The sequence below is a fragment of the Callorhinus ursinus genome, unplaced genomic scaffold, assembly GCF_003265705.2.
Source record: "Callorhinus ursinus isolate GAN/ISIS: 27379988/994484 unplaced genomic scaffold, GSC_fseal_2.0 scaffold82, whole genome shotgun sequence".
Lineage (NCBI taxonomy): Eukaryota > Metazoa > Chordata > Mammalia > Carnivora > Otariidae > Callorhinus > Callorhinus ursinus.
The window spans coordinates 2427765-2440548 of NW_027397144.1; the positions used below are offsets into that span (position 1 = coordinate 2427765).

Genomic DNA, 12784 nt, shown 5'->3' on the forward strand with positions numbered 1-12784 from the left:
TGAGGCTAAACTTCAAGAGCTCAAGGGAGAATCAGGGTTGGAACTGTTCAATGTTCTCAGTGGTGAAACCCAGAAATGAACTGGAATGATCTTTTCTGCACCAAATCCTGACCACTGAGATCCCTATTGGGCCCGGGTGCATGTGTGTGGCAGGCAAGTGCACATGCGCGTAAATGCCTGGGCCCCACAGTGGGTGCAAGCAGGGGGCTTCCAACCGGAGTCCCACTTAAGGAGCCACAAGTCAACAGACAGTAGGATACACATGCGTATAAAAAAGGCTGGGCTTTTATTTCCAAGTTGGCACGTGTAGAAGGCACAGGAGCAAATGGCTTTGGGGTACCAGAGTAGAAATGGGGAGGAGTGTGTCTGAGGTTCCCCTACCTCTACCACCTCCTAAGCGCACTTGAGACAGGACCAGTGGCAGGGGCTCTGGCCCAGGGCCCTGAGGGTCCCACTGGCTCTGATGAGAACCTTGGGACAGCTCCCCAGGAAGGAACCACTTCTCCCAGGCGGGCAGGACCTTGCCAACTTCCCGGGCTAGAGGGACCAGCGCCCTCGGGAGGGCCGGGGTCAGAGAAAGAAGAGCAGGATGAGAACCAGAAGAAGCACTCCCAGCAGCACCACAATGGCACACCACTGTCGGCGGTCTGGGGGCAAAAGGGTCAGAGGTTACAAGGGGACAGGGTACCACCCTTGCAGCACCCCCCAACCACCCCAGTTGCCTCCCCAAAGGGACTTACCACTCGTCATGTGGGATACTTTGGCCATCTTCCTGAGGACCCCATCCATCCGGGACTGGGTGTGGTCCATCTCATGAGCGAAGGCATCCAGCATGCTGTCGATACCAAAATGGCATCAGCCCCCAAAATTCTGCACGCACTAGTGCAGCCACCTGAGGGCTCCCGGCCCACCCCTAGGATCCTGGCCTCACATGCCCTGCTCATCCAGTTCCTCCCCAACACGGCCGGACATGTGTTTCAGAACCCAGATGCTCCCAGACACCATTGCCAGCTGTTGGTCCTGTTGGTCCATGATCAGCTGCAGATCAGAGGAGTGGGAACGGCTGTCAGCAAGGGGCCCTGCGCCGTCCCCAGGCTCCTCCAGGCCAGGATCCCCAGCCACCCACACACACCTGCTGTGTGGCCTGCTGCTCCTCAAGGTAACGTGAGGTGGCTGAGGCCATGCTGGCATCGAGCAGGTCGCTGGATGACTTCTGGGCAACTGGCTTGCCCGTCAGCATCTGTGGGGGCACAGACCACAGGTTCAGGGAGAGGTGGGCCACTCAGAACAGAACCAGACACAGGTTTGTGGCAAATCTAGATGGTTGTTAGGAAGGTAGTCTTGGGAATGGGACAGCCCGGGTTCCCCAGACCCACCCCTTCCTTACTAGCAAGGTGACCCCAAGGCCATATCACTTGATGTCTCTTCGCCTCAGTTTCCTCCTCTGTAAAATGGGGGAAATTCCTGGGGCTGGAATGAGGATTTACCAAATTAATCCATGGAGAACATTGATCAGATAAACAGATGTATTTAAGAATTTGGACTTTGGGGCATCTGGGTGGCTCAGTCGTTAAGCGTCTGCCTTCGGCTCAGGTCATGATCCCAGGGTCCTGGGATCGAGCCCCGCATCGGGCTCCCTGCTCCGCGGGAAGCCTGCTTCTCCCTCTCCCACTCCCCCTGCTTGTGTTCCCTCTCTCACTGTGTCTCTCTCTGTCAAATAAATAAACAAAATCTTAAAAAAAAAAAAAGAAGAATTTGGACTTTAATCCTCAAGGCAGCACACCTGGAAAGCATGTGGGCACTGATACAGGACTCCAAACTCATGCAGGCCTCAGCCCCCCACCCTCCCAGATCCCACGAGGGGATGGAGACAGGCTGGTTTCACAACATGCAAAGAATGGACACAGGACACAGAAGGAAAAAGTGCGCCAACAGAGGCTGCTGGGAGACTGCTCACAAAAGGCATGAGCAGGCACACCCTTGGAGGGAAATGGTACGCAAGCCGACCGCAGAGGGGGATCCGCTCAGAGGCCAAGTTCACCCGCTCAGATGCCCAGGTACATACACAGAAACAAAGTAGGCATACATATATCCTGGAAACAGTAACACACCAAGCAAAAAAAGAAAAAGGAAATGGGCATCTAGACCCACACCAGGAGGCAGAAAGGATTATATACACAGAGAGGGCTCAGGTGTACACAGCCAGAAAGAGCAGGGAGGTGGACAGCCAGGAGACAACTGCACACAGAGAAGATGGGCACGGATACAGAAGGGACAGACATACATGCAAGGGGGACAGGTGAACAGACACAGAGGGTCAGGACTGCACCCAAAGGGGAGGGTCTCTCTGAGAGCCTCAGGTGAGGATGTTGGGTCTGGATGCCTTACCTCTCTATTATTCCTCTCCATGAAGGCTATGGCTGCCGGGCTGACCATATGGTCCTTCATATCCTGGGGGTGAGGACGCCATCAGTGAGTAAAGACACCCCAACCTCCCCACACTCAGGCCACCGGAAACTCTCCTCACCTGGACTGCCTCCCGCATCCGCTCCACGAACACCTTTCTCTCCTGCAGGTCTCCGGCTGGGAGCTTGAACTTGCCTGGGTTGGCTTCCACTATGCGTAAGCTCCGAGTCAGGAGTCAAGGCCAAAGCCAGACACAAGCCCCTCCTCGGCCTCAAGCCCTTAACTCCTCCCAGGTGTCCAGCCGCCCCCTGCCACAGGAATGGGCTCTCCCAGGACGCCTTGCAACCCCCCAGGATATCGATGGTCTCCTCCAGGTCCTCGAGGTCCCACTCGATGCTGCGAAGGCCATTCCGCAGCTCATTGGTCGTCCAGTCCAGCTCTTCGCGGCCGACCGCCGCGTCCTCTTGCAGGAGCTCGCACCAGCGCTGGTACAGCCCGCGGGCCGTGTTCACCGCCTTCTGCACCTCACTGCGGGCAGGGGCACACACATTGGTCACGCCTGGGGGCAGGCGGTCCTCCCGCCCGCCACCGCGCCCGCAAACGAATGGGGGGGGGCTCAGGATACCCTAATATCTCCCTGCGGACCCCTCCCACTCGGCCACGGGTCTACCCTGACCGGCGCACACCGACGGCCGTGCCCAGACCGCCTAGCACGCTCTGGCGGGCACGCGGGCACTAGCTGGCACGGGGACCGAGCACCCTCCTCCCTCCCCCCCTCATCGCTGTCACTCACCCTCGGACAACAAAAAATGGGTCTTCGAGAGACATGTCACACGCCCCCCCCCGCCCGAGGCCGAGCCCCACCTCCCCTCTCGGCTTTGGTAGCAGGTTCCCTCCCAGTAGAGAGGAAAGCTCAGCCACCCCCGCCCCCGTCACGTGACCCATGCCACCATCGAGAGCGGGAACGACAGGGTAGAGAGGCCTCGGAGGCCCCAAGTACGGAAACTTCCGCCCTTCTCACGGCCATCTTTATTATGGGCAGAGAAGGCTTCGCCTCCGCGCAGCCCACCGCCCGCAGGTGTCCCAGTTAAGTCTGGCTGGGTTGGGGGTCGGACCTCGTGATCTCCTGGTTGGAGACCCAGCCCCTGGGATTGTTGCTGCGCAACGTGTTTCCCTTAGGGGCAATGTGAATAATAACCTCCTTCAAATCAGAGATTATGGCTGGGGAAGGGGATCATTCGATTCAGAGATCCTCTTAACAGACTTCCTGAGCCTGCACCTTGATTCTGCCCTGGGAGATCGTCCCAGCCTGGGGTTGGGAAGGGCTGGAGGAAGAGGTGGTCCTCCCCACTCTCCCGCGGGGATGGAGGTGCGGAGTCTTGTTGGACTCTTCCTTCCTCTTTTTTTCCTACAGAGGAGGGGCGCCTCCAGATCGCCCTGGGGCGGGGTGGCTGAGTGGGGGCCCCCAGAGATGCTTCTGGGGTGTGGAGTCTCTCTGCGTCCGAGGCTGGCAGTCGCGGGAGGGGGTGTGGTGGTGGCTCTGAGGATGGTGTGTACAAGGAAGTCCTCTGCGTGTGGGGTCTCCATCTAGGGAGGCGCCAGGAATGTCTGGAGAGACAGAGTTGACCCTAGTGTGACAGAGGCGCTCTGTGTGGGGTCTCCGGAAATGCATTTTTTCGGAGGTGAGCCATCACCTGAGTGCGGTCGCGGTCTGTTTCTGGAGACATTTGGGCGAGATGGCTGAAGTTCTTGGAGAGTCTGTGCGCTCCTGTGCTTCAAAGTCGCTGAAGAGAATCTCAGAGATAGCGCCTGGGCTGGGGATGTCATTGTGGATTCGCCGAGGTGGTGAAGGGGGAGACGGGTGCGTCCTCAGCAGGTCGCCTTAGTGTGTGGCAGGATCGCTGAAGAGGGACAGTTTAAACAGCAAATAATTCCTGAGTCCCCAGGTGCGGGGGGTGGGGCGGGGGGGGGGGCGGGGGGGGGGGGGGGGAGAGGGAAGAAGCAGGAATACCTGGGAGAGAACCTTGTAGGGAGAAATAATAATGGGGTCTCTATGGCGGAACAAGGATGAAGGGGTACTCAGCGAATCGCCCCTCGTATTGGCAAGGTCTTTGTGGAGGGTTTCAGGGAGTTGGCGTCAGTGGAAGCCCTGAGATCGCCCCTATCTGCCGGCGGGGGTTTTCCCGGAGGCGTCACGCCTTCTGGCCTCGGGAGCCCGCGGAGCTGGACTCTGGTCCGGAAGCCGGGGACTACAGCCAGTCCTAGCTGCCGGGAGACCGGGAGGGTAAGGGAGTGGGCGTGTTCGGAGGCCAAGGCACCGCCCCCGCCCGCCCGGAAGGAGGTTGCCACAGCTCCGAGTGGAGATCCCGGCCCCTGTCCTTATATGGGCAGCCGGAAGCGGCTCGCGCGCCTGCCCTACGTCATTATACCCAAATTTAGTCGTGGAAGTCTGGCGCTTCCAGTGGCCGGAAGATTCTGCCCGCCCGCCGGCGGCTGGGGGAGGGGGTGAAAGGGGGAAGAGAGGAGCCTTCACTTAAAGGGCCCTTGCCACGAATGAACGGAGCTGTAGGAACAATTTTGCATCTTATTTTGGAGGAACAGGAAATAGGTTTTCTTGGAGCGATAGGGCGTAGCGGAGGGTGGGGCCGATGTTTTCCATCTATCTGGTCTGTCTCTGCGTTGCTTAGTTTACACCTCCTACCCCAGCCTCGGTTCCTCGGGCGCAGAGCCACGTGTTCACCCGGACTGTCCTGTTGCCCGGTCCTCAGTCTTGCGAGTACCTAGCCCACCCGTGGAGCTCGTGTACAGGGAAACTGGGGGCGTGTCCGGTGTGGAGTGCAGGAATGGCAGCCCGGGCTGCGCTCGTGTCTGCAGACATCCGCTGCCGGTGGAGTGGGCAACTATGCCCTGGAGCCATAAGCGCTGCCCGCCGCCTCACTGCCTACAGACAAGGGGACTGAGGAGGGCTGTCTTACGCTAGAGAGACGCAAGAGCTGGAGGCCCCAGGGGCCTACTCGTTCGTTTAGCAAATACTGAACGAGTCACTCTGTCTCGATTTCCCCACCTGAAGAAATCAGGTATAACAGTACCCTCCGCGGAGTGGAGGTGAGGCATCAGTGAGGTTATTTAGTAAAGGAAAGCCTTTAACAGCGCCTGGCGGGTATAGTGCTTAGTAAGTGTTAGCACGGTTATTGATTCAAAAAACATTAATCGGTTACTGATTCAAAAAAACATTAGACACCTGGTAGATGCTAGGAACTGTGCCCACGGGGGATGTACCGGTTCGAACCCCGGTCTTCCCCGGCGCGAAAGGAAACTTGCCGCCTACAGCCAGCTGCGGTTTCAGACGGAAGCACGTGGGTGGACTCTGCCCCGCATCCGCGGTCCCCCTCTTCTGGGCCTGCGCGCTAGCGTATTAAGGACCCTGAGAAAGGAGAGCACCCCGAGAGCTCCGCGTGGACCGGGGGACGCTCCTCCTCGTCCCGACTCCTGTCCCTTCTCCCCCACTCGGTAATTTCCACCCTGTCGCTTTAAGGAGTCTCTCGCCGCGGCGCGTTGGGAAGCCCGGATGCGGCTCTCTGATTGGGCGGGGCGGCTCGGTGACTTCACTCCGGGTACAAAAGGGCCCGGGTGGCGGGCGCCGGGGCAGAGCGTCCTAGCAGTGTCACGGCGTGGGTTGGCCTGAGGGGAGAAGCGTGAGCGAGCGCGTTGCCCGGAGTGCACCTGCTACCTGTACTGCCCAGCCAGGGAGTCCCCCCCGCCCTCGCCCCCGCCGTCGAGCCGCCATGGAAGTGCAGAAGGAGGCGCAGCGCATCATGACTCTGTCGGTGTGGAAGATGTACCATTCGCGCATGCAGCGCGGTGGCCTGCGGCTGCACCGGAGTCTGCAGCTATCGCTGGTCATGCGCAGCGCCCGAGAGCTCTACCTCTCAGCCAAGGTGGAAGCCCACGAGCCCGAGGTGCCCTTGTCCCCCGTTCGCTCCCCTGATCCTCGCCTGCACCAGTCGCGGGAATCGGAAGCTGTAGCCGAGGCAGCGCCCCCCGACGGTGAGCAGCCCTCTCCGGAGCCCATGGACACGCGGGAGGCGCCGCGAGCCGAGGAGACCCCAGCCCGCTGTGCCCCGCGCCCCACTACAAAAGTCAGCCGAAAGCGGCGGAACAGCAGCCTGAGTGACGGCGGGGACGTCGGACTGGCCCCAAGCAAGAAAGCCCGTCTTGAAGAAGAGCAGGAGGAAGGAGCCTCTTCGGAGGTCCCTGATCGCCTGCAGCCACCTCCCGCGCAAGCCGAGGGCGCCTTCCCCAACCTGGCGCGCGTCCTCCAGAGGCGCTTCTCGGGCCTCCTGAACTGCAGCCCCGCCGCCCCCCCGACGGCGCCGCCGGCGTGCGAGGCGAAGCCGGCCTGCCGCCCGGCGGACAACATGCTGAACGTTCTCGTGCGGGCCGTGGTGGCCTTCTGAGGGTCCCCGAGCGGCGCTACCGGAGCCCAGAGCGCGGGCCGAACCGTCGGCCGGAGTGCGCAGACCCGAGGCGAGGCCCACCCCCGGGGGAGGGCCCGCCGAAACCGTGGAGAGGAGCTGCCGCCCGGGCTGCTGAGAGGCCTGAAGAGGGACTCTGCCCCCGGGGAGCCGTCGCCGCCTCTGTGCAGCGGCCGCGCCGAGGAGCCTGAGCCGGGAGCGCGAGCGCCTTCCGCCGAGAGCTGCTGCGCCCACAGGTGCTGTCTAAACGGACTGGGACGTGGACCTTTCCCTCTCCTTCTGGGACTGGGAGCAGGGAGGCTTGGTTCTTGAAACTCCTCAGGGTCGGACTTTTATTTTTTACTGGGAGCTGTGCTGCCCTTTTCAAGGTTTTTCAATAGTTGGTGTTTGCATTTCCAATCTCAGAGAATTCCAGGCAGGCGCTCCCCTTCCCCCACCCGTGGCATACTTGTGCAAGCGGTCATCGTTGCGTCATGGGGCAGACGTGGGGAGCTTCCTGTTGCCTTGCGTGGGTGTGGGGCCTGGGAGGAGGGTCTGGGGTGTGGACCGCCCTGGGGAATGGGAGGAGGGCGTCCTGAGTCACCTCGCCCCGCTTGCTGCGGGTTTGTGCCCCGCGCCCCTGCGCCTTCGGCTGAATAGCGGGGGGAAGGGTGGGGGGCTGATCTAATTTCAGGTTACAGTTTTTCTCACCTGGTGCGTTGGAGGTGGGAAATGGTCACAGTCTCAAGCGTGACCATCCCTCAGACACACAGACACAACCCAGACGATCCTGGTCTGAATCACAAAAATTGGTGGGGGTGTTTAGAGCGCTGTAAGGCTGAGCTGGGACCAGTTGCTGGTGGGACTGGGCCAGTGTGGGGAGGGGAAGGTTCTTGCCAGGGCGTTCTGAGGCCTGTTTACCTTTACTGTGGTGGATTCTGTTTAACTTCATCTATCTGGCCTCTTGCTAGAAACGCCAGATAAAATAAAAGACCATTTGAATAAAGTCTGTGCTGCCCGTCTGGTTTTCTTCCCTGATGGGGGAGGGGCAGGGTTACGGGGTCAGGAGCTGGCGGCGCCTTGCTGGGGCCCCAGAAACCGGTCCGACCGGCTATCACGTGGGCAGAGTGGGCGGGATGGGGCTGGGCCCCCTTTTCTTTGCCAGAGCGTTTCCGTGCTGGGTGCCCTGGTGTTCCGGACTCCTTAAGCTCCCCCATATTTGGGAGTTTCTTCGAAATTCTACAACTCCAAGGGGGGGGGTGGGCTTGCCGAATTTGAGAGGTTTAGGGGAAAATTCTGTTGGGTACGGTGCCCCAGGCGGAATTGGGAGGGCCACGCCTCCTTTGGAGACTCTGGAAGGATGGCGGATCCCCCCCACCCCCCACCCCCAGTTGACCAACTGAATCCGCTTTGGCGGGGGCCCCACGGCTTGCGGGGCAGCTGAGGTGAGCTTTGGAGCGCCCTTTACAACCCAGTTCTAATCTCTGGCGGTATAACTGTGTGACTCAGGCTGGGAGGTGAGTTCTCAGTCTGTTTCCTCATCTGTGAAGTGGGCCCCTAAACAGCTTTCCCGCGAGGCGGCTGTAGATTTAGAGATGGCCCGTGAGAGCCCTAGTGATTTGATTTGGCTCCATCCCAGCTCCATTTCGGTCACCCCAGAGGAGAAAATGCTCATAGTTTACCCACTGCTGATTTAAGAGACGGACCGTAAGGCGCTGCCCCAGGGCGGGTGGCGGGGTGGCTGTTGGGGGGACAAAGGAGCCGCAGGTGCGGGCGGTGAGGGCGGCGGGAGGCTCCGGGAAAGCGGCCGCCCCGCCTCCAGGCGTCTGGCTCTGGCGCTGCGAGCCTTCCGCGACCCCGGGGGACCGGACCCCGAGGCCCTAGGGTGGAAGGAGGAGGGTGCGGTGGAGGGCGGACCCGCCCCAGAACGCCCGCCTCCGGCTCCCCTCCTGCCTCGTCCACCCACCCCACTCCCCACTCCGTGCCTCCCTCAGGGTTCCCCCAGGGGAATCCAGCCTCGCTCGCCTCCACGGCCACCGGATTCTTTCCTGGGAAACATGGGAGACTTTAGCGCCACCCACTCGGGGTCTTGACCCATAACACCCCGGAGGGACGCTGGGTGGCGGGAACCCCACCCCCCTGCGGCAGTTCAATGCGTTCGCGTGGGAGCAACTCCCCCGAGAGCCTAACCCGCTCCGGGAAGTCCCTGGCGGCTGGGGAGGGGGCCTCACTGTGCATCCTGTCGCAGGAACCTCCTGGCCCTTCCTTCCTCCGGGGGAAGCGGCCTGCCCGATCCCCGCTCCTGCCTCCCGGGGGGTTTTCCGGGCTGGGGGCTGAAGGTGATGCGGTGGGAGACTGGAGAAGCACCCCCCCACACTTCCCTTTAAGATATAGCCCTTCCCGAGACCCCCATTTCACCCTTCAGAATAGGCCACATTTGTCACAATAACCAACTCTGAGGATGTTTGGAGTTTTCACACCTTTACGTGGCATTGGATTATTGGGGCAGACCCTTGGGGGGGGGGGAGTAATCAATGGGACAATAGCTGTGACAACAAAAAATGTCACATATCCCTTGACCAGTGGATTCTCCAGGGAGCCCCAGGCCTGCAGCAGGAGGCTCCAGAACGGTGTCCACAGCGCTGTCCAAACTGGCACAAACTGGAAACAACCTACATGCTCATCCAACCCGACTGGTCTGGTAGAATGTGGACTACCCATGCCTCCCCAGAGAATAAATGGCCTGAGTGGGACAGGTCTACACACCCTGGCAACACGGATACCTCAGGGCCATGATGCTGAGTGACAAAGGCCAGCTATAGAAGTTGTGGGGGCAGAACACCAATACTGGAGCCAGACTACCAGCTCTTCTTGCTGGCTGTGCAGCATTGAGCAAGTCACTGCACCTCTCTGGGCCTCAGTTTCCCCAGCTGTAAACTGTGGACAGTAACAGTCCCTACCTCTCAGGTTCATTGCGAAGAGGAAGTGAGATACTAGTATAAAGGGCTTAGTGGAACGCCTGGCACACCGGAAGTGTTATTTTATTATTGTTAGAACCCAGGATGATACAGTGCCGGCCATTTAGAAGCACATACAGCCCTATGGACATATAGGTAATGTGTATACAGATGCTGTGCTCATCCCAGAGAGCTGGAAAAATAGTTCCTGCCTCCAGTAGCTCGGTATGAACAAGGGTCAGCCTCCCCTCTCAGCTCCAGAGTTTGGTCTCATCCTAGTGATTTGACAGGGTTGACTCTTCCCTCTTCCGGGCCCCCACACTTCCAGTTTCCATCCCCCTCAGGCCACGGGCCTCTGTCTACACTCACCCCTTGGTAGGTAGTCTCATTCAGTCTTAAGGCTCTAAATGCCATTCCATGCTGACTCCCATACTTCGCTCTCCATCTTGGACCTGCCCCCCCAACCCCCCAGACTTTCTGTCCAACCCCCCTCCCCATGTCTCCTTGTGGGGCACTAAGGTATTCCAAACATAACAAGGCCCAAAGAGAATTCTTGCTGTTTCCTGGCAGCCTCCCAACTGAGGAATCCTCCTTGAATCCCTTTTTCTCCTTCCCTCACACGGCACCCAGTCACAGGTGCTGTCAACTTGATCCCTCACCCCACTCCCCTCTCCCCACCTTCAGGACTCCCATCTAAGTGTAAGCTGCCATCACCTCTCACCTGGATCAGGGCAGTGGCTTCCTCCCTGCCCTTGTCCCCACAATCTGTTCTACACGGCAGCTACAAGGATCTTACAAAATGCAAATTGGATCATTTCACTCTCCAGCTCCCCTCTGCTGCATCCACAGTGGCCTCCTTCCTGCTCAGAGAACAGGCCAAGCATGGTCCAGCCCAGGGTCTTTGCACTTGTTGTTCCTTCTGCCTACCATGCTCTTCTCCCAGACACCCACCCATCCATCCTTACTTTCTTCAGATTTCTGCTGAAAAGTCACCTGCTCGGAGTGGTCTTCTTTGGCTGCCTGATCTAAAACAGCTCCCCATTCTGCCACTCTGCTCCTTTGCCCCTCTTCTTGGCCTTCCTTAGGTCACTGCCCACCATCTGAAAGGGTAAATTTATGTTCTAGTTAGCATCTGTGCCCTCATTTGAATGTCACTTCCACGAATGCCCAACACGGGCCTGAAAAGAGTGAATGAGGCTGTCTGGGCTAAGCAAGTGCTAAGTGCTTAATATTTATTGTCTCATTTAATCAGTGGCTTCTCGTGACTCTTAGAATAGAATTTACCAAATTTCAGACAGTTGTGACAGGCAGGATTTTTGTCCTATCTCCATACCGACTGTACTATTTATCTAAAATTTTTTCTTAAAGCAACTCACTTGTTAATCACTAACCATACTTAGAAGGTAACAGTTAATGAAAGTTACAGTGAAAACAAAACAATGTCACAAGATCCTGCTGAAACAGACAGCTTTCTTAGGAAGGGAGATTAGCAAGAGTTAAAGACACATTATTAGGATAGGGAGTGGCCTATTTTTAGTCAGAAAACTAGGTGAAGACTGAAAGCTGAAAAGAGGGAAACTGAGGGATTCATTCTCTTCCTTAAACATTAGCATTAAATCACTTTGCCCACTGTTCCAAGGTTAGGAAAATTCTGCTTCTGGAAGAGAGACAAAGCTACAAATGCCCCCCATTTTGGTCCAAGACTCCTGTTTACTGACACTCAGATCAAGAGCTACTTTTTTTTTTTTTTTTTTTTTTTGGTAGTATCACAGTTGCAATTTTACATTCGTTTCTGGGTTTGTCTCTTCTAGCCTATGGCCTCCATGTGAGGGCAGAAACAAGTCTAGCAGGTGCTTACTAAATGGTTTTTGTGAACGAACGATGCATTTGCAACTCTCCTTTGAGATCGGTCCTCTGAACTCCACTTCTTACGGATCGGGAAACTGAGGCCAGAGAGGATCGCCCTGCAGGAGAGCACGTAGGGGACAGCTCTAGTCGTGCCCACCATCCCAAGATCCCCTCCCCTCTCCTCTGGGCAGGACAGGCGCCCCGCTGAAGCCTCCACAGAGCTGGGAAAGGGCTGGGCCACAGAAGCAGCACCCAAACCGGTTTACCCGGTTCCAGGAACCTGAGCGAGGTTCGCGCGTCGGAGAAGGGGAGACGCAGGCCTTGGCCAGGCGGGGTGAGGACCGGACTCGATCTCCGCGAGGAAATTTGAATCCCAGGCAGGGCTGTCAGGGTCCGTAACTGGCCACAACGCGGGGCGGAGCGATCTGGGTGTCGATCACAGACGGGGGCGGGACATAGGAGTTTACCCCTGTCTCGCGCTCTTCTCCCGTCCCGCCCCTGCGCGCTACACCAAGTGACTTCCAAGAACTCCCGGTGTAGTGTGTGACCCGGGCCACGCCCCTGGCCCCCAAACCGGTCCCTTCCGGAACCCGCCCAGGCCCTCCCGGCCTGGCCGCCCACCCCCAAGCACGCCCCGCGGATGCAGGGGCGGGACTTAGGGGCCGCGCCGGAAGGCGGAGGCCGCGCGGGGTGCGCCTGGGGCTGGGGGCCCGCCCGGAATCAGGTAAATCGCGGAAAAAGCGGAAGGGAAATGGGGATCGCCAGAGTTTGAGGCTCACGCTCCCCACCGTCGTCGTGGAGGCTGCTGAAACCCCCATGTGTCCAGAGGAGCCCAGAGCCCCCACACCAGTGTCTAGTGGAGCTCAGATCCACATACCTACGTTCGGGGGAGCCCACACCTTCCCCACCTTGTGTCCAGAGTTGCTCTCACTAGGGTACTTCTGTTTCCTGAGGCTCAGCTTAGGGCTTTATTCCCCCTGCCTCTGTGTTAAGGGGAGTTTAGGTCTCCCCAGGTTTGTGTCCAGGAGAGCTGAGCCCAAGGCCTAAGGCCCTCCACCTACTTGTGCAGCTTGAGATCTCCCCACGCCCACCCCCTTGCCTGACCCTTCATAATGCAGC

General features: G+C 58.7%; 2 protein-coding genes across 3 annotated transcripts; one reads left to right on the forward strand and one right to left on the reverse strand.

Annotated features, from left to right (window-relative positions):
- Positions 1–263: 263 nt before the first annotated feature.
- STX10 (syntaxin 10) lies at positions 264–3326 on the reverse strand. Of its 2 annotated transcripts, none has more exons than XM_025863002.2 (8): positions 3200–3326; positions 2765–2934; positions 2528–2622; positions 2389–2451; positions 1133–1240; positions 936–1038; positions 741–835; positions 264–647 (listed from the first exon to the last, which is right to left on the reverse strand). In XM_025863002.2, exons 1-7 carry the CDS (start codon positions 3232–3234, stop codon positions 747–749), a joined length of 663 nt encoding a protein of 220 aa, XP_025718787.1. In that variant the 5' UTR covers positions 3235–3326; the 3' UTR covers positions 264–647; positions 741–746. The 2 variants fall into 2 exon arrangements, with proteins under 2 accessions (XP_025718787.1, XP_025718785.1); XM_025863000.2 differs by having other exon boundaries at positions 932–1038.
- A 2516-nt stretch (positions 3327–5842) lies between these two features.
- Positions 5843–7866, forward strand: IER2 (immediate early response 2). The gene has a single exon (XM_025863003.2). The coding sequence runs from the start codon at positions 6192–6194 to the stop codon at positions 6861–6863; it is 672 nt and encodes a 223-aa protein (XP_025718788.1). The 5' UTR covers positions 5843–6191; the 3' UTR covers positions 6864–7866.
- Positions 7867–12784: the final 4918 nt, after the last annotated feature.

Excerpts from the sequence above, each read along its gene's own strand:
- STX10 (XM_025863000.2), bottom strand. The coding sequence starts at position 3,234 with ATGTCTCTCGAAGACCCATTTTTTGTTGTCCGAGG. Across the intron at positions 2,623-2,764 it reads GGACCTGGAGGAGACCATCG|GCATAGTGGAAGCCAACCCA; the intron begins ATATCCTGGGGG and ends CTCGGAGCTTAC. Across the intron at positions 1,039-1,132 it reads AGCAGCAGGCCACACAGCAG|CTGATCATGGACCAACAGGA; the intron begins GTGTGTGTGGGT and ends TCTGATCTGCAG.
- IER2 (XM_025863003.2), top strand. The coding sequence starts at position 6,192 with ATGGAAGTGCAGAAGGAGGCGCAGCGCATCATGACTCTGTCGGTGTGG.